Consider the following 25,745-nt stretch of genomic DNA (forward strand, 5'->3'; position numbering starts at 1 on the left):
TTTTATATCAAACCATCAGACAATAGATGTTCTCTGCGGGTTTTCCATAATTGCAGATCGCCATCATCTCAGCAGAGTTACAAGCTCATAATTCCAGAATTGTGGTTTGCATTAAGCGGCTGCTGAAAAGATGTAAAGTGATTTCTAAAGGAAAAACTAATTTCCTGACTTTTATTAAAAAAATATATTTCAAGCAACTATTAAGGTTCTTCAGAGTAAATGTAACGGTAAGAAAAAAAACAAAGAAAGGGATCTCATAGGTTTAATACATCCAGGGTATGTCATGGTAAGGGGATTAAGGGCTCATGCACGCATCAATGATTTTCTTGTACAGGAAAATCGCATCGAATTTCATGAGTAATTCTGATCAGAAGTTCATCAGAGTTTTTCAAGTCAGGGTTTCATTAGTTTTTCTCTGGTGAGAAAATAAAAATAAAAAAAGTTTCACCTTCTCTTATCATTCTGTGATGGGGTCTGATTTTTTTTTCACGAACCCATAGACTTTCAATGCTACGTTTGATCCAACACTCGGATCAACATCGGACAAGCCTCCTCGATTTTGCAAGGACCACTCGGTGCACATAAAACCACGGACATATGAACAACCCCATAATCTATCCAAGGTGCGAGTGGCATTGGCAAAAAAAAAGCACAAATAGCACTCGTACATCTAAAACTGACGATATATGTTGACATATGTAAACCCTTTTAATTCTGGCGAATGTCAGTATTTTCAAATACTTCTTACCCATCTGAACATTGGTCCCAACTTTTGGGCATGAGTGCTTCTACTAATATGAACCTTTCAGAGCCAAGATATGTACAAGTCTAGATATACCTACGGTAAGTACCGTAATTTCCCATAAATAGAGGAGCGAGGTAGAGGTGCCGTTCTTTTTTTCGTTCTGGCCAATGGCTATACACCAAGCTCAATATAAAAGTTCTTGTTTGACCCTGTATAGCTGAAATAGCATTTCAACACATTGATGACACGTTAGTGTATCTGGCAGATCATGAGCTTTCCCTGGCATTTCTCTTAGGCTTGGTAGAGAGGTTTGGGGCATTCCTGGGTAATTGGTCAATAAATATATGTCAGATTTTATATACTAACTAGCTGAACAGCCCGGCGCTGCCCGGGCATAGTAACTAACTGTGGTTACTTACAACAAATTATAATTATCCTCCATCCCACAGTCCCGTGCCCATATACCCATAATACATATCCTCCATCCCATAGTCGAGTGCCCATATACCCATCATACATATCCTCCATCCCATAGTCAAGTGCCCATATACCCATCACACATCCTCCATCCCATAGACCCATGCCCATATACCCATCATACACATCCTCCATCCCATAGTCCAGTGCCCATATACCCATCACACATCCTCCATCCCATAGTCCAGTGCCCATATACCCATCACACATCCTCCATCCCATAGGCCCGTGCCCATATACCCATCATACACATCCTCCATCCCATAGTCCCGTGCCCATATATACCCATCATACATATCCTCCATCCCATAGTAGAGTGCCTACATACCCATCATACACATCCTCCATCCCATAGTCCCGTGCCCATATATACCCAATACATATCCTCCATCCCATAGTAGAGTGCCCATATACCCATCACACATCCTCCATCCCATATTAGAGTGCCCATATACCCATCATACATATCTGCCATCCCATAGTCCCGTGCCCATATACCCGTCATACACATCCTCCATCCCATAGTCAACCATTGTGACATCATAATGAGCGGCGGGGCTTGCAACCTATGATGACATCAGCGTCGCCATGGCAACTATTGTGACATCATAATGAGGGGCGGGGCTTGACGCGCACACACTTTTTCCCCAGTATGTAGATAGGGGCAAAATTGTTTGGTGAATTGGAACACGTGGGGTTAAAATTTTGCCTCACAACATAGCTTAGAACGCTCTCGGGGTCCAGACGTGTGACTGTGCCAAATTTTGTGGCTGTAGCTGCGACAGTGCGGATGCCTATCCCGGACATACACACACATACACACACATACATACATACATACATACACACTTTGAGCTTTATATATTAGATAGGAAATATGCATATATACTGTATATATTTAAAAAAGGATTGGGGAGTTGGATGGAAACAGTCACTCTAAAATAGTAGATGGGTCAATCTATTGCAAAGTTTAATTAAAGAAGCACTCCTCCTCCCATCAAAGTTTTTATCATCTTAATATATTGCAGTCATCATATTATATAGCACTGTGTACTTGCAGTTGCTCATTTTGCCTTTCTACCCACTAAATTCTTCTCTTTTCTCTGCTCTATGCAGAAACAGGAAGTCTCTTGTCCGTGCATTTATCATCCCCGCTCCTGACTCAGCTGCTCCCTCTTCCCCTGCCAGGGACTTTTGCAGTTATTTATGACTTGTGCAGAGAAAATTGTCCTCCTGTTACTACATAGAGCTTAGAAGGAATCAGCTAGTCAGTTTTTAATCACGTGATGTCATAGACCTAATGGAAAAGAGAAAAATTAGCTGGGTAGAAAGGGAAAATGAGAAATTGTAAGTACACAGTGCTGTATAATATGATGATTGAAGTATGTTAAGAGGATAAAAACTTTGATGGGAGGGCTTCTTTAATTGTGAACAGGGGCGCATCATTATGCATGATCGTGGCAAGCGGGGATGGGGGATTGGAGTGGTAACTTATATGACTGAATGGTTTTTAAATTATGTACATTTATGTAACCTCACGTATCTTCTATATGTTATTCTCACCTTTAATTTAGACGAACATTACATCCAAATAGCTCGGCTCTATCTGCTTTATGTTACGTGATGCTGAAAAACGTGATCATACCTTATGCATGACCGAAAGAATGTCAAACACAATGATATCGAATTGTTAAGTTGAGTTTATTGTTTTATTGGAAATTAAAAACCTATTTCCAAAATAGAAAATGATCACCTCTTCATAGGATAGGGGAAAACTTTCTGATCACTAGGGGTCTGACAGCTGGAAATCCTAGCGATCCCAAGAACTTGGCTTTGGGTTCCAAAAACCTGGGCTTTGTGAAGCTTCATCTTGAACGTTGCGGATATTCACATGTAGGACCTTTTGCTCTATTCATTGTGTTTGGGATTGCCAGAAAAATCTCAGTACAGCACTTGGCTATTTCGTCAGTCCTATAGACAATGAATAGACTTAAAGAAGAGAATATTTGGAGCAACAAGGCCCAGATAATAATTTAAAATGTATAAGTTTATTACAAAAACCATCATCATTACGCTCATATTGGTACATGTAATAAAAATTCCATACAAAGACAGTACAAGAGCCACGTTAGAAAAGAGATCAGGTAGAGAATGGCATGTACAGTCTTATTACATGACGTAATTGTATAGAAAAGTGCATAGTGCAATTCAATAGCATGAAGGACAGGGGTAAGGTATTGGGGCAGTCATTAATATATACCACATTGATAATAGTATCTGTAAATAAAAGTGCCCACAGCAAATATCCCTCCCCATGTCCTATAAGTTTTTACCCATGCTACGATTTATCAGGACACATGCCACACAGCCCCAACGCGCGTTTTGCGTTTGCTTCCTCAGGGTGCTATGCGACAATGAATAGACGTTAAGCATGTGCACCTCTTCTCCATTCAAGAAGCAGAGCCCCATTCTGTGGTAATCAGTGACGGACTACCAGCCATCAGAAAGTTATCCGCTATCCTATTCTGGGAATACCCATTTAAGACTTTTCATTAACACTGTGATTTGTAACCATGTGGTGGGACAAGTTGAGAACCTCGGCTTAGAATGTCTGGAACAATTTCTTGTATTTTTTTGTTATTTTTTATGACCAATGTCCTAACCAACAACACAGAAGTCCATTAATAAACAATACAGCTTGTACATTATATAGGAGCAGAAGTTGACGACCTCTCCATCTATTGACATTTCTCATACATTCACTTCCTACCTTTTCAGCATACTGCAGTATTTATTTCCCTTGAGCAAATAACATCAGTAAATGTATATTCATGTTGATAAGCCTTTGATGTGTCGATTGACATCAATCTCAGTGAATACATGAAAGGCATGCATATCTAAATAAGAGATTCAAGAACTGACCATACATCTGGAATGCCAGGAGAAATAAATTGACATCTCCCTAAGGCTTGATGGTGCTGCCGTGTGCTTTTGTGACTCAGGTTTCTCTCACACATGTAGTTCATAAAGTTCAGACAGGCAGAAACAGGCACTTGATAGCATCAGTGTCAGTGCAGAGCTAGATCGATAATTGGATTCTACCTAGGAGGATCCAACTCCACCATGCGTGCCTTCTCCGGTTAAGGAGAGCTTATTTACCCACGGGGTGGGGAGAAGTGGGTTTAAAGTCATTTCGTTAAGTTTGTGAGCTCCTGTGCTGCACCATTAATAGTCTATCCCTGACATTCCTTTAATTATTCCAGAATTCTAGGCAAATACGCGGCGACCGTACAAGGCGGGTGCCCGATTAGGTAAATTATAGCATCATAGTTACTGGGATGATTTAGCGAATCCTGCTTTGAGCAGGGGGTTGGACCAGATGGCCCAGGAAGTCCCTTCCAACTCTACGATTCTATGATTTCTACATCCAGGCCTACGGAGTTGTGCAGTACAGAGGTCCTGGTCAGGCTTGGCTGGGGGTGTGTGAGTTAACTTGGTTCACCATTTTTTGGGGTTGGAAAAGTGTTCTATCCAAATTCATTAGTAAAAGTTCATCTGGCAAGTTTGGCGTTGGCTGTTTTCCTTGTTCCCGGCTTCTCTGTATCCAGGGGAGCCCACCTCGGTACACGGTCTACACTGCCACAGACCTGTCTGCAATGTATTGAAATCTTTTTTTTCTCACTTTAGAATGTGATTTAAAGTTAATTGTTATATTACAGCTGAAGCTATTTGGGACTATATAATAAAAGTTTTGATTCCGTTATCTAACATTACATTTTTGTTTTCAAAGTAACTTATAATGTAATTTTCTATAATGATATCCTAAACATGTCCACAATATTAAAACCATATTTTAAGATGTGGAGAAGCTTTGTTATGTGATTTAGTTATTGCTTTCATTATGTTTTTCAGGTTATAGAGTTTTACTATTGTTTTTAATACATTTTTAACAAATTATTGTGTTTTGTTTCATACGGTGACTTTACCTTTCCCAGTAATAATTTTATTAACTTTTTTAGCTGAAGGTGGACTCTGAACACTACATGAGTCATTCCAGTAATTTGCCCGGATTACCTCCTCTGCCTGCAGCACCGACAAGAGAACCTTCAGAGCTGTATCAGGTATGTCAGTAGGGTGAAAGCACTCAAAAAGCACCAAATATAGTCTATGGTACAGCTGGGTGCCAGGAAGGAGTACCAAAAATCCACTCCACCTTTGTCTTATTTTTCAACATAACAACATAAAGCTATAGCAAAAAATTTTTTTTCCCAGGATTAAATAAAACATCAGTTTGACTGAATATGTACGGGGTACATATAAAACATAGTAATCTGTGGCACGTACATGACATATGCAGGATTAACCTAGGTGTCTACAAACGTGCACTATTTAAAGCCTCTGAACTCAACGTTTTCGGACCGATCATGCTTTTGTTTTTTCGATAGATTTTTATGGACAGATTCTACCATCTTTTTTCATTATAAGTCATAAAAAAATTTAATGATAACTTAAAATATGAGGCCCCATATTAGATTTATTAACCTGATAACTCAACTTCTACTGAATTTTATACCCCCTTTCCCTAACATTTTTTGGCACTCAGCTGTACTAGTGGAGGTGTGGAGGACTTGGGGGCATTATACTGTGTGTGGGGCCTATGGGGGTATCATAATAGATGGATTGGGGTGACTGGGGGATCATACTGTGCATAGGCGGGTGTCATTATGGGGACATCATTTTTGGGGGTATCATAATATGTATGTGGGGGTTGACTGGGGGCATCATACTCTGTGTGGGAAGGTGTCATTATGGGGGCATCATACTGTGTGAGGGGACTGTAGGGGTATCATACTGTGTGGGGACCATGAAATGGGAATGATTGTGGGTTAGAACACTAAAGGGGTTCAGAAGGGGTATGATTTTTATGCACATACCACAATACATGTTAGAGAAAAAGTGCAAATTAGGAAATGAGCCTCACCGTGTGAATGAATGGGTGGTTGCTTCTCCATAGTGTAGCCGAGATCCACGTCCGTTGACCATCGGAAGAGTTTAGAAAAAAACGATCCATAGGCTGGGTATGAATCAAAAATGTTATTTTTATTTCATGCCATTAAAAAGGATAGGTATTGTCCAGACAGGTTAAAAAAAATTCAACACTAACGCGTTTCTGGCTGATTATGGGCTACGGCCTGAGACGCGTTAGTTGTTGGATTCTTTTTGACCTGTGTGGAGAATACCTCTCCTTTTTAATAGAATGAAATAAAAATATATTTTTTTTATTCATACCTAGCCTATGGATCCTTTTATCCTTTTTTTCACAATACATGTTCCTTTGCCTATTTTTTAAAAGTCAGGCACCTTCTCACTTTCCCAAAACTTCTGAGTTTTAAACAATGACCCTGATTGCAGGAAGGAAGCAAACACTACGCCGCTCTCCCGGAAAAGAGTTAAAACACTGCACTAAATTATTCATTGAGTCTGAAGAGATAATTATTCAACTGGTAAAGCAAAGTGGAAAGCTATTGTTCACTAGCACAACAGCACTTAGGATAGCGGCTGATGGGTATCATTAATGCATTACAGGAGCTGCTGCCAGAAATGAGAACTTAATATCCGCGGCATCATAGAACATAAGTTGTTCTCATAGGGACGGGTATCATCTACACACCTAGAAATGTGAGGACAGCTGGAGTTAGCGCGCTCCGAGCAGAAAAACCTACTGGGAATGCGCAGATAAACGGATCGAAACGGTGAAAACAGACTGGTTCATCTATAGGAGCATTGTCTTTATTTTTAATACATCTGAGAGACGTGCAAAAGAAAATTTACAATTAACTTTTTAGTGTCCAAATTGTAAGAAATCTATGAAGAATTCTTCTTCTGCTGCTCATACTCTGTACCGAATGATAAAGATGTTTTGCATACCTTGTTTCTATTTTTTGTCGTTTGCATCTAATTAACTTGTCTCTCCATTATTCTGCTATTTTGTCTTCTTGGTGGTGTGACTTAAATGTGTATAATTTGGTCAGAATTAATAATATGGGTGTAGTTATCGGCACTTTTTCATTGCTAAAAGTTTAAAAAAAACAAATGGAAAAAAATACTATAAATCAGCATAAAAAATGCACCTTATGCCACAATTTAGGAGTGAAATACATGGTAAAGAATTGACCTGATGTTTTTTTTTTAACATATTAAAACACACGAGGCAAAAAAATGCTACGTTTGCTATAAGCAAACTTTCTCATTCTATGTGGAATACGCTCCAAAAAACACATAAAAAACTCTGTGTGAACATACCCTAAGAGTTATAAGTTTTCCAGTCATAACGAGGTCGCAAATGATACACCAAGACTGCTGTTTATATCACATATGATACACCAAGACTGCTGTATATATCACATATGATACACCAAGACTGCTGTATATATCACATATGATACACCAAGACTGCTGTATATATCACATATGATACACCAAGACTGCTGTATATATCACATATGATACACCAAGACTGCTGTATATATCACATATGATACACCAAGACTGATGTATATATTGCATATGATACACCAAGACTGCTGTATATATCACATATGATACACCAAGACTGCTGTATATATCACATATGATACACCAAGACTGCTGTATATATCACATATGATACACCAAGACTGCTGTATATATCACATATGATACACTAAGACTGCTATATACATCACATAGGATATACTGAGACTGTGGTTTATTCATCACATAGGATTCACTGAGCATGCTGTATACATCACATAGGATTCTAAGAGACTGCTATGAATACATCACATGGGATACACTGAGACCGGTATATGCATCACATAGGATAAACTGACTGTGCTAAATACATCAAATAGAATTCACTGAGACTGTGCTCTGTATATCATATACGATTCGCTGAGACTGATGTATACATTACATAGGATTCACTGAGACTGCTGTTTACATCATGTAATATACACTGAGACTGATGTATTCACATCACATAGGATACACTGATACTGTGCTGTAAACATCACTCACATAAGATACACTGATTTTGTACTGTATGCAGCACATAGTATACACTGAGACTGTGCTGTATACATCATATAGGATTTACTGAGACTGCTGTATACATTACGTAGGATTCATTGAGACTGCTCTATACATTGCATAACATACACTGAGACCGCTGTTTACAACACATAATATACACTGAAACTGTTGTATATACTTCAACATAGGATACCCTGAGGCTGCTTTCTACACATCACATAGGATACATTGAGGCTGTGCTGCATGCATCTGGGAAGCAGCTCTTTGTCACTAATATGTTACTGGTTGCCATTAGATAAGAGCAAAAGCATTATGATGAGGCTATGACATCTTGGAAAATGTAGCCTGCACTAGGGGAATTATATCAGAGGGGAAGAAGGAATCAAAATGGCAGACAATCCAGACACAGCACATCAACTACAACAGGTATACATCAGGCATCCAGAAAAAAAAACTTTTTTTTATTTATTTATTTTTTTTTTATTCACGAACTTGCTGTGTGAGACAAAATTGTATTTGTAATTGTGTTTTTTAGTGCTGTTTTGGGGTACATATACTATACATTGATGTGTAGTTTATATATTTTTTGCGTATGCAAAATTAGAAAAATAGCAGCTTTTGGTTTCAGTTTTGTTTATTTATATTTTTTACTGTTCAAACTTCACTCCAAATAATATAGTTGGATGGATTCTTGGGGGTATTATTGTTGTATGGACACCTAATGTGTGTACATCTTTTTATTGTTTGTTTTCTGTATACATTAAAATGTATTATGGATGAAAATAGTATTTTTTCATATTTTAGCTGAGGGGACTTTTCATTTTTGTATTACCTTTTTTATTATTTTCCCCAGATGCCTTATACAGTATATAATTTTTTAAACAATTGTTTTCTTCCATGAGTAAAAAATATCTCTGGGGTGTTCAACTAAAGAAGAAAGCAAGGATATATTGGATTCCTATTTACCGTTCATAAATAGAACTGCCTCGGCTATCACACTTTTACTAAATCGAGCAATAATTAAATTGTACATGAGGAGCTAATTGCATTTCAATGATCATATTATAGTTGTACTGTAACCATGACTTTGGAACATGTGACTGTATAGGCCCATACGTAAATAAATCTAAGGACCCAAATTATCGTATCTACCATAATTTAATAATACACCACACTGTGTGATGTTGAATATACTGGCCACAGCAGCCTCATTTTATTGAATAATAAATCTAAACTTAATTTATGATATTAAAATAATATTAATAACCTATCAATATGCATACATGGCATCACCGCCAGAAAGGAGTGGGGAGTTGATAGTTACGGTTAAAGAAAAATAGTTCTGAACTATCATTTCCTTCACACCATTCTCAGCCCCAATGCACTGGCTTGAGGGCACCTGCTTGAGGGTTGCCCATACCACTGGCAGACACAGACAGAATATATGGGCCTTTTGCAACCCAAGAGCTCCTAAAAATGCAAAATTGTACTTGCTTTGGAGGTAGAAATGGGCCCCCTTACCTCTTGGGCCACTGTGGGCCACATAGGTTGCACCAATGATATGTGCGCCCTTGGCCCAGACCATAATATCCCCCTGAGCCCTTGCCCAGTAGAGACCCTCTTACGTTTCTGAAAGAATCTTAAAATACATTGGAGTCATCCATCTCTGCACTTGTCTCCCCCCATCCTCAGTGCGATCAACCTCCTCCAAAGCCCTCCTTTTCCACCACAGCGAGCAGGCATGACCCTTTAACATAAAGCCTTCTCAATCCATTCCATCAGAGAAAAAGGCCAACTATCTATACCAATTGTATGCAAATTAATTCCATCTGACTTCAAAAATTCCCGAGAAGGAACTTCCAAATTATAGAGCCATACGACGATGCAATGAAACGGGACACCTCCCTGTTGACTTTGCTGTGGGTCTTGTTTGTCCTTTTGACAACTTGCCCATGTTTCCATGAAAGGCGTTAAACAATATTGCACCAAATGAGAAGAACACCCGGGTAGGAAGACAAGAGCCTAAGGAAATCATGCTTGATGTCATGGATCAGCTCCCATGAAGCTCTGGGGTCCAAATCATTCCTGCCCACTTGAAGTACTGTAGCACTGGCGTGGTCCACAGGAGTGGTCAATGACCGCTCAGTGCCAGGCAGAACAGGCATGTAGCTATCACCTACCAGTCTGTTAGTTCTTTGTCACATAGTAAAAAATTAATATAATCCTGGATAATCCCTTACAATTTTCAGGGAAACAAAGATCCTTTAAAAGATCAACCATGTAAAATGTAAGTAAAAAGAAGAAAAAAATTTTTTTAGCTCCAAATGTCCCTAAAGAAGTACAAGCCCTTTAATCTCCTGAGTGGTTCCCATTAATCACAACACAATAGATCACTGGAATCCAAAGCAATTAAAATTCAGGATTTTGCACATTCCTGCTTGCCTTAGATAAGGTTTTCCCTCCGACACTACCCAACGCCAACATGGAAGAATGATGAACTTGTGATTTGGGTTCTTCTCAAAGCTTCTACGTCTTTCACACAACAGAAGGGTTTCTAACGCTTCTTCAAAGTCGGGATTACTTCACTTCTTCTATGCTGCTCTCTTATTCACATATTCACAGACTCATTCTTATTACTACTATTAATAAAACAGGGAATGACTTGTCGGCGGGCAAATGCGTAACTTTACCATTTACAGATGTACAGCAGAGCGATCTATGGCATAGGTTATTAAAGTCGAATTTTCTCCAAATTGGTCTCTGGGGGATAATGAGAAGACTGCAGGAACTTTAATCAAAGGGAGAAGTAAGCTGTATTGTATTTTGTACAGATCTGTCATTTCTTAGACCACAAAGCATGTCGCTTTGACTTCAGGATGTCATACTTTGATCGATATTCTCTGTTTATGTTGTGATGCCCGATAGAAGGATCATAGGAGGGTGGCTCAGGTGACTTGTGATGCCCATATGTCATAAATGTAAAATAATCACATGGGATTCGCAAAGCGCATAGATAACCTATTCTCATTCATCAGTCAATTCACACATGAATGAAGATGTGCTAATGAAGATGTGCTAATGAAGATGTATTAAAGAGATTTTTCAGGAAAGATCATTGATGACTTGTTCATAAAACGGATCGATGTAATCTGATCGGATCGATCCCTTGGGGGCTATGGGTCTTACTGGAGCATACATAAAGTAAGGAAAAAGGGGCTTGGTGTTTGTTTCCCCTTTTATGCTATTTTCCTGACACTTTGGCCAATTCTACAATCTCTTGTTTGCTAACAATGCAATTCCTATATAGAGGTAAATGCTGTAGATTCAATCGCATAATTTATCATTACGACAAAGTAATACCATTTCAGCAGCATTGTCTAGGGACTGAGAGCCCAATTCCAATGATGTGTAATTTAGTGGACAGCTTGGTGCAGTTTTGATAAAATCCCTGTTTTCTCTGCTGCAACTGTAGCAGTGCTAGACTGCTGAGCTCTGTATAACCCCGCCCACATCACTGATTGGCTGCTTTCTTTATACACTGTACATTGTCAGCAAGCTGCCAATGAGTGTTGGGGGCGTGAGTACATGAAGTAGTTGGACTGCCTGGCACGTAACACCTAGTCCTGCAGTGATAATCTCCTGCTGATAAAACACTGATTGTATTAAAACTACTTCAAGCTTGATGAAGCTGCCTCCAGCACCAATACACGTGAGGTCCTAACCGTGACATCCTAATCATTAGGTTTCTATTGTGAACTCTCCAGCCATTTTGGATATCTTAATGGTCTATTATATATTTTTCATGGATTCTCAACTGGACGTCATCTGGCATATTTAGCACTTTCTTATGGATTTTCACTTTATTATTCTGTTCTCTCAATTGCACATGCCGTTATTATGACATTGTCAGATATATTTTTGCCTTAATGATATTTATTAATATTTACATTGTAAACTTCTTCTGAGTTGCACCAATTCTCTGGAATGCTCTACCACCAGAAATTAGGACTAACCACAACTTATGCAGTTTTAGGCTCTCCCTATTAAAACATCTGCTTAGGGTGGCCTATCACATTCCCTAATCAAAGTCCTATTATATATAGCCCATTCACTATTTCTGTGGACATTATTCTCCGTCAAGCTCCACCGCACCTATTGATGGCAATTTTAGTTGGAAATCTGATTGCTCCAGAACACCGCAAGACCGTTCATTAGAGTGCAAGTGGATAAAACAATCGTCTTCTTCACCCCCTGGAAAATAGTTTCGTCCCCGACAGCAACGTGGATTCTTCTGATGGAAATTAATTTAAGATCTTTGACAAATACTTTTCAGCTGGGGGTGTAAGCAGTAGTTGGATGTTAAGGATCAAACATCTGAATATTCAAGAGTTTATTGGCAACTGTCTGTAGGTTTGAAAGCATGCAGCTTCATATAATATTCTATTTGTCTTGTGATACATGTTGTCTCAGATACATGTCTAAAAGTAGTAGTGTTACATCCCTTTATTCACATTATTGATTACTTCTTTGTTCTGTAGTGATAAAGAAAATACCTATACCCAACCTATTCTGTTTTTGTATTTTAGCTCGTTCTTAAGCACAGTATCTACCCTCCTCTGATGCAAAGCAAATCATGGACCCTGGCTGCTCCATTCAAAGAACAAAGGTATCACCGTAATCCCAGTAACTCCATAGCCAATAACTACTCACCGACAGCTCGTGACCTGAAGCTTTCAGAGATGTCAAAGAAGATGCCATCTCCAAGGCCGAGCACAGCAAAGATGTCACCTAGACTCAGAGCCACGTCGCGTATCCTTTACTTTGTTAGAACTTCAATGAAAACGTCCTTACTTATATATGGGTTGTTACTTGTATGGGTCTATCCATTGTGACCCTGGAGTTAATAACATCTATTCAAGGTGTTGTCTACTACTTGCACAACCTCTACTGAATCCCTATGTTTCCCTACAGTCACCTCCGGTGCCAACACAGTTCCAGCGGTGTGGCACTGGCTCTCCCAGAGGTCGCGCTACAATCCCTGTGATCTCTTAGGCCAGTCAGTGTTGGCTTCACTTTCCCCTTCTTTGGTCAAATCAAGACATCTGGATGACGTGAGAGGGCAGCTGATGTCAATTACATTTGTAGGAGAGGAGAGTGAAGCCAGCTCTGATTGGCCTCAGTGATCGCATGACATAGCAATCCCCTGGAGAACCCATCCTGATACTGCTGGAATGGCATCGGCACCAGGAGTGAGTATAGGTGTTATTATTTTACTGTGGGGAACTATAGGGATTCTGGATAGGTTGTCCATGTAGTGTGCGGGGGGGGGGGGGGGCGTTATTTTCTGGCCTTTACTATTATATACTGTAGGATAACATAATGACCCTTGATCCATATGAATACAACCTTGTCACCACTGTACATCTCTCTCAAAGCTTTTATACACTGTCATTCATTAAACAGCAGGTAAAAACTTTTCCAATGGTTCTTTATATCAGTATATATAAACTTCCCAAGTGCACACAAATCTTCAGTACAAAAATGTAATAGAAAATTTCATTACAATTCTCACCAAGGTGACATTAATCTTCCTTGATAGGTAGAAAAAAGGTAGAAAAATAGGTAGAAAAAAACCGCAGCAGAATCCGCAGCGTGTGCACACACCCTAAAGGGCTCCATTCTAGACATGTTTAGCAATATAGAGCGCACATAGGGTCTTATCCGAGATAAAAGGAATATTCGTGAGGGATAATCAAATTCACTCACCTATTAGGTTGTGTGAGACACAACCACTGCACTTAGCATGGGCGGCTGCTGCAAGCCCCGATGTGATGAACCTTTGCTAGGTGGAGAGAATGGGGCATCAGACTGCGCTGCTCGCCGGTCAGGATGATGGACCAGAGGAGTCCAAGTGGATGTAATAGAAAATAGACTTTATTTCTATGCGTTTCGTGGTGATCACACCACTTCCTCAGGACAGTCTATAGACATACACATACAGGGTCTGCTATTTATAGCAAAGGAGGCAGATGGAGACGCCTCCTTTAAAAAGGCCACACCCAGTGGGTGGGGAATCAGACTTAAGCACATATATACATCGTTAACACAGCAAACAATCATAAAATATAATGGAGTATATCACTTAAAACCATTGTTCATACATTTAAAAATCTACACAATAAAACACAATAAAAAAGTAGTTCAATAAATAAAGCTTTTCAAGTTGGGGGAGTGCTTGAACCTATGGTGTTAGCCCATTCATTCTTTAACAGAATCCTGCTAATGGGTGCTTCCATCTGCCTCCTTTGCTATAAATAGCAGACCCTATGTGTATGTATATAGACTGTCCTGAGGAAGTGGTGTGATCACCACGAAACGCGTAGAAATAAAGTCTATTTTCCATTTCTTCCACTTGGACTCCTCTGGTCCATCATCCTGACCGGCGAGCAGCGCATTCTGATGCCCCATTCTCTCCACCTAGCAAAAGACATGTTTAGCAGAAACGCTACATCAGGGACCTGAAGGTCCCTGAAATGTCATAAGAGGTGGAAGACTTGTCCCTGAATCTTGAACATCGCTGGAATGGAGCCCTTTATACTCCGTCAAAGTAGATTCAAGAAGCACTCCCATTAAGTTTTTTTGTTTATTAAATGTGTGTATGTGCATGTAGCATATTGTGAGTGTATTAATATTCTCTCCGGTGTCCAGCGTCGTTATTCTTTTCTCAGTGATGCCACTGTTCTGCAGACTCAGTCATACTGCGCTCTGCATGACTCACAAATGACTTTTACAGTATAATCCTGTGGAGAATCAGAACGTGGCCCCACAGACTTTCATTTTAAAAAAAGACTTAGAATCATAGAATGTTAGAGTTGGAAGGGACATCCTGGGTCATCGTGTCCAACCCCCTGCTCAAAGCAGGATTCACTAAACCATCTCAGACAGATGTCTGTCCAGCTTCTGTTTGAAGACTTCCATTGAAGGGGAACTTACCGCTTCCTGTGGCAGCTTGTTCCACACATTGATCACCCTCAATGTCAAAAAGTTTTTTTTTCTAATATCTAATCTGTATCTTCTCCCTTTCAGTTTCATCCCATTGCTTCTCCTGTTCCCATGTGCAAATGAGAATAAGGATGATCCCTGTACACTGTGACATCCCTTCAGATATTTGTAGACAGCTATTAAGTCTCCTCTCAGCCTTCTTTCTCCCAAGCTAAACATTCCCAGATCCTTTAACCGTTCCTCGTAGGACATACTTTGCAGTCCGCTCACCATCCTGGTAGTTCTTCTCTGAACTTGCTCTGAACTTCTCTGAACTTCCAGCTCACGCATAGAGCGCAGAGTGATCTGGATAGTCGTGGAAACGTGACTGGGAAGTGGAAAAGATCGGTCCTGGACACCAGAGACCGCAATGTTAGGTGAGTATATTAATACACTCACACTGCATTACGTGTATACATACAAACATTTAATGAATAAAAAAAGTAATGTGACTGCTTCATTAACTACACTTTGGTGAGAATGGTGATGGACATTTCTATTACATTTTTTGTGCTGAAGATTTATGTGCGTTGGGGAAGTTTATCTTTACTGTGACATTAAGACGCATTGCAAGAAAAGTTAGTTCGTACCGAGTTTTTATTGAATGACTTTCATTACATTCAGTCAAGGCTCTGACACGTTCTCCGCAAAGTAAAAACTTGGAATAACCCTTTTAATAAAGACTAATTGCAAAGTGATCTAAATTTTTTTTATTTTTAATTGAATTCAAACAATAGGAAAATAGTAAGTCTTTGTATGCAGCATATCAGAAGATTTTCTTTAAATCTCACACTATTATTAATGATAGTATCATACACTGCCTAATTCAATAGTGTCCTATGTTGCCACAACAATTTTGCCGTTAGGTGCTCAGATCCTTATTGCCATGGCTAACACCTCTGACTTACCTGTCCTTCCTTCTGGATTGTGTTTGCTGGCTGCCTAGTGTAAAGGCCCCGTCACACTAAGCGAGATCACTAGCGAGATCGCTTAAGCGTCACCGATTTGATGACGCAACAGCGACATAGTCAACGATGTCACTATGTGTGACATGCAGCGGCGATGTGGCCCCTGCTGCGATGTCGCTGATCATGCTCGAACGTCCTGGGCCATTTTTTGATCGTTGGCGTCCCGCTGGTGCACCTGAATCGCTGAGTTTGACACCCTTTATAAACGACGAGCGACCTCGTTGGTGACTCATATCTCTGCTCAATCATGCCTATCGAGGGCTGAATCGTTAACACTACATGCTGTGTGACAAGGTCCCAACGACCGCCGAGGTCATTATACAGATCGCTGCTGTGTCCTTTAGGAGATCTGCCTGTTTGGCAGCTAACTAGCGACCATGTAGCGACGCACAAACGATCTTTGCCAGGTTGTGTCGTGATCGCTGGTGCGTCGCTTAGTATGACGGGGCCTTTTGCGTCTCCCAGTCTTCCACCCTTTGTGTATAAGAGGCACTTTTCAACCACCCACAGCTACCTAGTCATCAATGCTTTAAAATCCAAACACTCCATTAATGAGACCAGAAACATTTGGAGAATGCAACGTTGAAGGTCATAATGTGTATAGCTTCAAGTGGAGGTGACTCTGTAAGGTGCTACATTTGTTCCTAAAGTGAGAAATACTTGGCGAGAATACCTCCATAATACATGGCGGATTATATCATGATTTTATTCTAAATTTCCATGGATTAATGTAAAAGAAAAAGGGAGCAAAATGCCAGCCCCAAGTTAGATCCTCGGGATGTTTTCCTTGCCTTAGGATGAACTGACCTTTAGTTGTCAGTCAGTACTTTTCTATGTCATCCAAGGAGTTAAGTATGGTTTTCCGGTGGTGTTCTCTGCAGAGACATATTGAGTCATATGCTAGGAAAGTGAATTAATGTTTTATAAGCATATCCTCAAAGACATTCCTGATGATCTGTCACTGGAGAAATAATTGAAGGAAACAGAAAGTCTGCCTTGAGCCAGAGTCTTTTCTTTTATAGAGACCTCTGTCTTTAGAATTATTACCTACAAAACGTGCGCTCCTGAGATGGGTTATTAGAAGTTTGTCCTTTCAAAGTGCTCTGAAAATCCAACACCATGGGTTTGTAGGCTGTGTCTTATTTACCTCCATTGCAGTTATCCAACAAACTAAAATGTGTGCTGGTGAAAAGTTTCTTCTTTTTAGAGCTTATACAAAATAGGTCAAATAAAAAAATACCGAAGACGTGTACTGAAGGAGTATAATAATAATGCTAAATAATAGAAATAAGTATGATGTTTAATTAACCAATCAATATTGCAGAAATCCACCCCAGAACATAGTAGTTCTGGACTATTATAGCATTCTCAGTTTATTGTAGGTGGCCCATTAAGGGTCCTCATCTATTAGTCGAGTGAACAGAAGAGCTTCTCCCATTCTAGAGGACTCATAACATTTGGGGATATATCTGTACATTAATTTTTAAGAAAACGCTTTAATGTTTTATTTTTCTTATGGAAACACTACAGGGAAATCAAACATTTGATGTCGGATTCCTTTACAGATTACCAGCGAGGTCACAACAATGCGATACCCTTTAGAATATCAATAGGGATCCATTTAAAGGGACAGTCTAGGAATAACATTTTTTTACTACAAGCCTAAGAACTAACAGGTAGCTGATAACTACCTAGCACCGATTTCTGCCTTCACAGAGCAGTCACAGACTACTCCAGCTGGTGATTCACGTCAACAGAGCAGCGGCTTCCCTTCCGCTCTGCTCTGTTGATGAGGCGTTATTACCAACATCATGCTGATTGATCGCCTGCTCCCCGCTGTCGAATTGTGGGCATTCGGCTGCCAATCAGCATTGCGTCTACAGTCACAACCTGTCAACAGAGCTGCCTAGAAGAAGAAGAGCTGCTCTGTTGATGTTGAGCAACTAAATCACCGGCAGGAGCGGTTGGTGACCGCTCTGACCAGTGCTGGTTAGAACAGGTAGGTAGCTGCCTACTATTGTGAACTGTTAGCTGCTAACTGTTGCCTCTGTTAGCAACTAGTTGCCTGTTAATTTTTAGGCCCATAGTTAAGAAAAATAAAATAGTCCAGGACAACCCCTTTAAAAGCAAACACCCCTATTAGGGAACTCTGAGTTAATAGAGAGAGTCTCTCATAAATGATCCACATTAGCAGAGAGCTAAAAAGATTTTCCCACTCTAAAACTCCCCCCATAGATTTCAGACAACTGTCATCAAACAATGGTTCATCTAGCAGCTATATCGCCCAACTTTCCCATACAAATGAGTGCTCACTCTGCTGTATGGCTTTAATCATGCCTCCAGTGTCCCATACATGTTGCCCACGTATCCTCTGGTAGGCTCCCTTTAATACAAGCCTTGGTATTGATATGATAACTTTCCAGGGATATTAATTGCATATTTGTGGCCTCGGTTCCCTCCCATCTACAAGCCTGGTCAGAATGTATTGTGATAACTGGTGTTGATCCACTTGCAAATGATACTTTACATTGGTCACATAAAAAATAAAATAAAGTAATTTTAGGATAACAAAACAATGTAAGTTGGTATGACTCATATCCTCTATGGCCGTTTCGTATGCTCTTTCTTTTGTAGGTACAAGCTGTCGGTTTCCTTAACTAATAGATTCAGCTTCAAAGGATGTTTCATGCATTCCGAAAAAGTTGAAACTGTCTCCCAGGAGCAAACATAACACTGATAGGTAATAAAGCTTCTCTCTCATAGAAGTGCTAGGCTTCTATAGACTCCTCTGTAGACCCATTATACACATAGGAGCATAACTTTTAACATAGTAACATAGTATTTAAGGTTGAAGGGAGACTTTAAGTCCATCTAGTTCAACCCATAGCCTAACATGTTGATCCAGAGGAAGGCAAAAAAAACCCATGCGCAAACACTAAGCTCCACATTGGGGAAAAAAAATTCTTGCGACTCCACATACGGCAGTCAGACTAGTTCCCTGGATCAACGCCCTATCAAGGAATCTTTTATAAGATGATTTCTAGATAATTCCTAGAATCATATATATTATAACAATTGGAGATAAGAAAATCAATTTATATAAAATTTAGCGTGAATTTTTAGGAATTCGGTGAATTTTCCCAAAATAGCTGCTACCATAGTAGAAGATTGCATCTGCCAATGAAGCCGTGACCGAGGCTCAGTGGGCTTCTCCACATTGCTTTGCAGCTATCACATCACGTGGTAGAACACAATCAATCAGTTGACAGCAGCCCATTGAGTCATTGTCTTGAACAGCAGTAATGCACTTCTGCAAGCAGTCCAGGTGGTTACTGATGACATCTCTACACTGGGTGACACTTATGAACCTCCTCCATGTTCTCCTCAAAGAACATCTCCGCTCCCCGTTCGCTACAACTAGGCACCTTACTAAGCGACAATGCAAAGAACCTTGTGGCTCCCATGCGTTTGGGCAAATTAAACCATGCTGTCTTCAACTATCTGCGTGTAGTAGGCGCTCAGCTTGATTGTGCACATTTTATACCAATATAATCCCTTCAACATGGTCATGCTCCTGGCCAGGAGAGTGTGTGGGCATTTCAACTGTTCTTATGTGGCATAGAATGGCCTCCAGAATTTACAATGAAGAAGCGGTATGACTGAGCCCCATCTTATTTCGGACACTGCAACGAGATGGAATGCAATGCCACAAATGTTAGTGCGCCTTTACAAGCAACGTAAGATGGACAATAACCAATTATTTCAAGTAGCAAAGAAACTGGAGCTTGTGTCACCCCGCAATTCTCCTTTGGCATGTGTTGAGGATGAGGGACGCTTGTCCCTTACGGAGGTCCTTCAAAGAGGCTACAAATTTTGTCAGCAGGAACAACTGTGGCAAGTCATTCCACTTCCACTTTTTTTTTTTTTTTTTTTTTTTTTATAAAAATTGGTATCTTATGGGCACTAACTGGTGTGAATTTACCCGGCAGATCCCTGCTCAGGATTCGGTACTGGAGCAAAACTGGCCAAAAAAGGCATCAAAAACAAAAAAAAATCATAATTTCCTTGACTAGTTTTACTTTAGCTTCATACTCATATTTGTAAAAATTAGTATCTTATCACCTTTGACTAATATGAATTCCTCCAGAACCCTGCACAGGATTAGTCACAAAAGGCGAAATTTACAAAAACAAAATTCATGGCTTCCATTATTAGCATGATTTGGTTTTCTTTGCATTGACTAGTGTGAGCTCTTGTGTTCTTGACCGGGACGGTGAACATAAAATGCTGTTGTAGTTTTATTCTTCATCATTATCTCCCTTAGTCGGAGAAGGTAATTGTCTCAGGAATCAAAGCCTGAGTCCCCGTTCTCCATGGTCTGGACACCATGATAGACACAGTAAACAACCTAAAAAGTTGACAGGACCGGCAGTGATACAAGACTGAATGGTCATCAAGTCCTGGCTTCTTCATACATCGTTTATAAAAATGCATCGTCAAACAGGGTTGGCGTGGACCACAGACCTAGGCAGGGGAATTCTTAGAAGGCCTGAGCGCAGGAAATTTCAGTCGTACGCCTAGACTTGCAGGCAGTGACGGAACCATCTAAGAGATACAAAAAGGCATAATTTTTGGATTGTTTTTAAATAGTCCATTAGTGCAATGTGTTATAAAACAGGCTGCTGGTTAGCATCCATCTACCATGGCTATATATGTTGAGGTTGCTTTGACATTACTAAGGCTGTGTTTGCATTAAAGTGCTTGAAAAGGGTTGGATACAACTTAATAGACCTCAGAGTGTCATACTCGTCTTTTCAGACGAAGCTGTCGATTTCTAATTTCAAAAGATTTGCTCATCTCTAACAACGGTATGTTCTATGATACTGTATAATCTTACTGATGGATTCAATGTGGATGGAGTGTAAACAGTACATTGAATAGGTATTATTGTTATAATTGCTGAATATGATGGCTAGAAATAATTTCCTTTGTTATTATACAGATGGATAGCCAGGTATAGCTCTTTAGAGCCGCTGTCTGTAGATGAGACTATACAACAGACAGAGACCATGACCTACCCAGAGAGCAGGCCCATTACTCCGGAGGAACAATTACAGATTATGCTGCAGCATGAAGCAGATACGGATAAACAGGAAAAGCCAACGCAAAGAGACTTGGAGGTGAGTGGGTAAAAATGGTAGCACTGTTAATGGGGCAATACACGAGGACCTGCTGCACATGTCCTGCCTCCAAATTCTGTCTCTTAGCTCAATTTCTCCATAGATTTTTATCATACCATCATACAACATTCAAGAGCACATTTACTCTTAAAGACTTGTAGTTGAAGACAACCTGTCACTAGGAGAAACATTTCTTACCTGTGACACCTTTTGGATGCCCTTTAAATGTGATACTTGTAGGTGTCCAAGATACCCTGTAACCCTCTGCCTGTCTTCAGATCCATTGAGCAAAGCTGATAGGGCTCACATATAAAACTCTACCCTTCCAATGTGCTGAAACGGCTCTAAAATAGGAAGAGTTTGAGTGGAAGAGTTGGCTGCCATTAATTTATTTGCTGTAATCTGTTCCTTCTACTTATTGAAGGTCATCTACTGAGCGCACCTGGTTTTCACCATAGACATGAGTAGTGATGAGCGAGTATATTCGTTGCTCGTGTTTTCCCGAGCATGCTCGGGTGGTCTCCGAGTATTTTGGTGTGCTCGGAGATTTAGATTTAGTCTCAGCTGCGTGATTTGCGACTTGTAGACAGGCTGAATACATGTGGGAATTCCCTAACAAACAGGCACTCCACACATGTATTCAAGCTGTCTACAATTCGCAAATCATGCAGCTGAGACGACGAAATCTAAATCTCCGAGCACGCCAAAATAATCGGAGACCACCCGAGGGTGCTCGGGAAAACCCAAGCAACGAGTATACTCTCTCATCACTAGACTTGAGCTTTGTATAACCCTACCCGCACCACTCATTGTCAGTGGCAGCAAAAATCTGGTGACAGATTCCCTTTAATTAGTAAATCGTGCTCCTTTTGTCTATAGAGATAATTAATATAGAATTAGAATGGCCAACATGTTTTTACTCTTGACTGAAATATGTTAAAGAATGTAAATAGGACATGTGCCTCTGATCATGTGCAGTAAGAGGCCTTCTGTTGTGACCTAAATATACAACCTATACCACATTCCGACAAGCTATCTCCAGGTCAAAGCAGCAATTACAGGGTGGCTAGCAGTGTGGAATGTCTCTTCTTACCTCAGCTCTCCTGTTATCTCCAGTATTAGTTCAGATATATAGGGATACAGCAGTGTGAGCAGCCTCTTCTTACTTCAGTACTCATGGTATCTTTAGTATTAGATCAGATAGACTGGGTGGACAGATAGACTGGGTGGACAGCAGTGTGAGCAGTCTCGTCTTACCTCAGCATCCCTGGTATCTCCACAATTAAGTGGGATAGACAAGGTGAATAGCAATGTGAGGAACCTCTTCTTATCTCAGTACTCCTGGGGTCTTTAGTATTAGATCATATAGACTGGGTAGACAGCAGTGTGAGCAGCCTCTTCCTAACTCAGTACCACTGGTATCTCCAGAATTAAATGGGATAGACATGGTGTACAGCAGTGTGGGCAGCCTCTTCTTACCTCAACATCCCTGGTGTATCGAGCATTAGATCAGATTGACAGGGTGGACAGTCATTTGAGTAGCCTCTTCTTACCTCAGGACCCCTGGTATCTCCAGCATTACATCACACAGACATGGTGGGCAGTCGTGTGAGTAGCTTCTTCTTACCTCAGCACCCCTGGTATCTCCAGTTTTTGATAAATATAGACAGGGTGTGCAGTAGTGTGAGTGGCTTCTTCTTATCTCTGTATTCATGACATCTCCAGTATTAGAGCAGATAATCATGGTGGACAGCAGTATGAGCGGCCTCTTCTTACCTCAGTATTCATGGCATCTCCGGTATTAGATAAGCCTACAGGGTGGGCAGCAGTGTGAGCAGCCTCTTCTTACCTCAGTATTAGTGGCATCTCCAATATTAGATCAGGCTACAGGGTGTATAGCAGTGTGAGCAGCTCTCCTTGTATCTCCAGTAGATCAGAATATCCAGTAGAAACACATCAGAGCTTTTCACTGTAATTGTTGACAGGCACAAATGGCACATTCATAGTGGATATCACTTTTAAGTGGAGGCCAACTTCTCAGTCTGATTTATCATGGTGAAAAAACTGTGTCTGGCTATTTTAGGTAAAATGTTGCATTCTATGGCTAATATTCAAATGAATAGTGAACTTTATTACAAATTGTGTATAAATGGGCCATATCTGCAATAAGTGAGAGCTGCTTTTACAAATGTCTCACTGATCAGGTTCATAAAGCTGAGTAGATAACAATGATCAACTTGACTCTTAACTCAATTGCAGAAATTGACACTTTCAATGGCTTGTGCTGTATTAGGGTGTAAAGTTAATGGGATTCTGTCACCTCAAATTTACTCTTTAAACTAACCACATAGCCTTGTAGGAGATGGAGTTCAAATAAGAATAGTTACTTTTGTTCTTAAATCTATTCCTCCATTTACCAAGAAACAACTTTATTGTAATATGGAAATGAAGGTGCTCAGTGCACCCTTGGGATGGCTAAATGTCTCGGTGCAGTTACATCCACGTATTAGGTTACCATCAGTTCCTGTATGTTGATTTACTGTCTGAAGATAAACCTCTGGTATATGATCACTTTCCCTCTGCAGGAGAGAGCACACAAATCACTCTCTCCTCGCTTCTGACATTGCTCATCTCCTTCGCTATCAGTTCAGCGCAGAAGAGAGCAAGCAAATTACTGCCCTATGTGTGGCACTGCTCGTCTCTTCTGCTATCACTTCAGTGCACGAGAGAGCACACAAATCACTCTCTCCTCGCTACTGACATTGCTCATCTCCTTCGCTGTCAGTTCAGCGCAGGAGAGAGCAAGCAAATTACTGTTTCTGACATTGCTCATCTCTTCTGCTATCAGTTCAGTGCAGAAGAGAGCACGCAAATCACTCTACTCGCTTCTGACATTGCTCATCTTCACTATGACTTCAATGCAGAATAGAGCACTCAAATCACTCTCTCCTCGCTGATGACATTGCTCGGTTATAGTTGTGTAGCGATGTCAGCTGCAAGGAGATAGTGATTAAAAAACAAATAATAATGATTATTATTGTTGCTCGATCTCCTACATGGCTATGTGGTTAGTTTGAAGTTTAAATTTTAGGTGTTGGACAGAATTCCCTAAAAAGTCTGAACTTCTGGTCATACATATAACATTGATCTGTCTCCAGGATATATCATCAAAATCAGATGAGTAGAAGTCTGATGGATCCGATGGAGAGCTGAGCTGTGCAGCTGCATTCATTGTGTAGCGTCAGGTCCACAGTGCTGCAGTTCAACTATTCCGTTGGTGCCAGGTCCTGCAGACCAGCTCCTATTCCTTTGAATAGATGTTGATCTTCAGTACATGGCAGCAGCCACTACACATTGAATGGAGCTGTGTTTACATCTGGTTGCCGCAGCTCACCTGATGGGCTTGGTGGATGTCGGATTCCCACAGATCTGGTATTGATGACTTACATTAAGGATAGGTAGCTAATATCATATGACCCCCCCCAAAAAAAACACCTTTAAACGTGGAGTTGATGATTGCTACATCTGAAGCTGAGCTGCAGCTGAGGACATGTTCACACCAACGGTGCTGAGTTTTTTCACCCCCCAGTAGATATGCTAAGTGCTATGTTGTACTGTTTATTAATCTTGCAGGAAGTGAATGCACAAACAGAATTTTCCTTAAGAAGAAATATTACATAATCAACAGATCCTCTCAAGAGAGAAATCTGTATGATTATAACTGTTCTTATCTAGAAGTGAATTTACATAATGAGAACAGCTCTTCATTTGGGGGAAGCTCGATACACATCACAACAAGGCAATAAGATCACTGCATCCGCTGCATTTACAGTCAGGAAACAGCCGGCTCAGTCTCAGTCAGTTTGCATCCTGAAAAATATCATTCTCATTTACTGCTATCGATATCAGTGAAAAGTGTATATTCCTATTATTATTTTTTTTCCCTTGCAAAGGGTTAATTATTCATTTGCTTCTACCAAGGCCGTCACTAAAATTTTCAGTGCTGCATAACAGAGAATCTTAACGATTCTGAAAAGTTACCACCCTTCTCGAATATATAGTTGTAGTATTACATGTGGTGGTTATTCAAGTGAATGGCAGTCAGTGTAATACATAGTCGAGGCTAGCCTTCCAGAGCCTGCCCTTTATTAGCAGCTCTCCTCCCTAGATCATAAAAGGGAAAATGGGCTTCGTGCTGTTGACCCTCCTCTGTGACCTCTATTTGTCCTAACAGGGCTTATGGAGAAAGGGATGTCTTCA

The 25,745-nt window shown here is 40.3% G+C and overlaps 1 protein-coding gene across 1 annotated transcript in view; it reads left to right on the plus strand.

The window, feature by feature from the left end:
- Positions 1 to 3,438: 3,438 nt before the first annotated feature.
- Positions 3,439 to 25,745, plus strand: part of DNAH3 (dynein axonemal heavy chain 3) — a 389,800-nt gene continuing 367,493 nt past the window's right edge. Inside the window, exons 1-5 of the mRNA XM_073543189.1 lie at positions 3,439 to 3,456; positions 5,242 to 5,343; positions 12,883 to 13,119; positions 15,620 to 15,714; positions 21,308 to 21,485. Coding sequence (XP_073399290.1) covers positions 3,439 to 3,456; positions 5,242 to 5,343; positions 12,883 to 13,119; positions 15,620 to 15,714; positions 21,308 to 21,485 — 630 coding nt within the window. The remainder of the gene's footprint in view (positions 3,457 to 5,241; positions 5,344 to 12,882; positions 13,120 to 15,619; positions 15,715 to 21,307; positions 21,486 to 25,745) is intronic.

This window comes from Dendrobates tinctorius, unplaced genomic scaffold, assembly GCF_039654945.1.
Source record: "Dendrobates tinctorius isolate UK_male_01 unplaced genomic scaffold, ASM3965494v1 ptg000129l, whole genome shotgun sequence".
In the NCBI taxonomy this organism is placed as follows: Eukaryota; Metazoa; Chordata; class Amphibia; order Anura; family Dendrobatidae; genus Dendrobates; species Dendrobates tinctorius.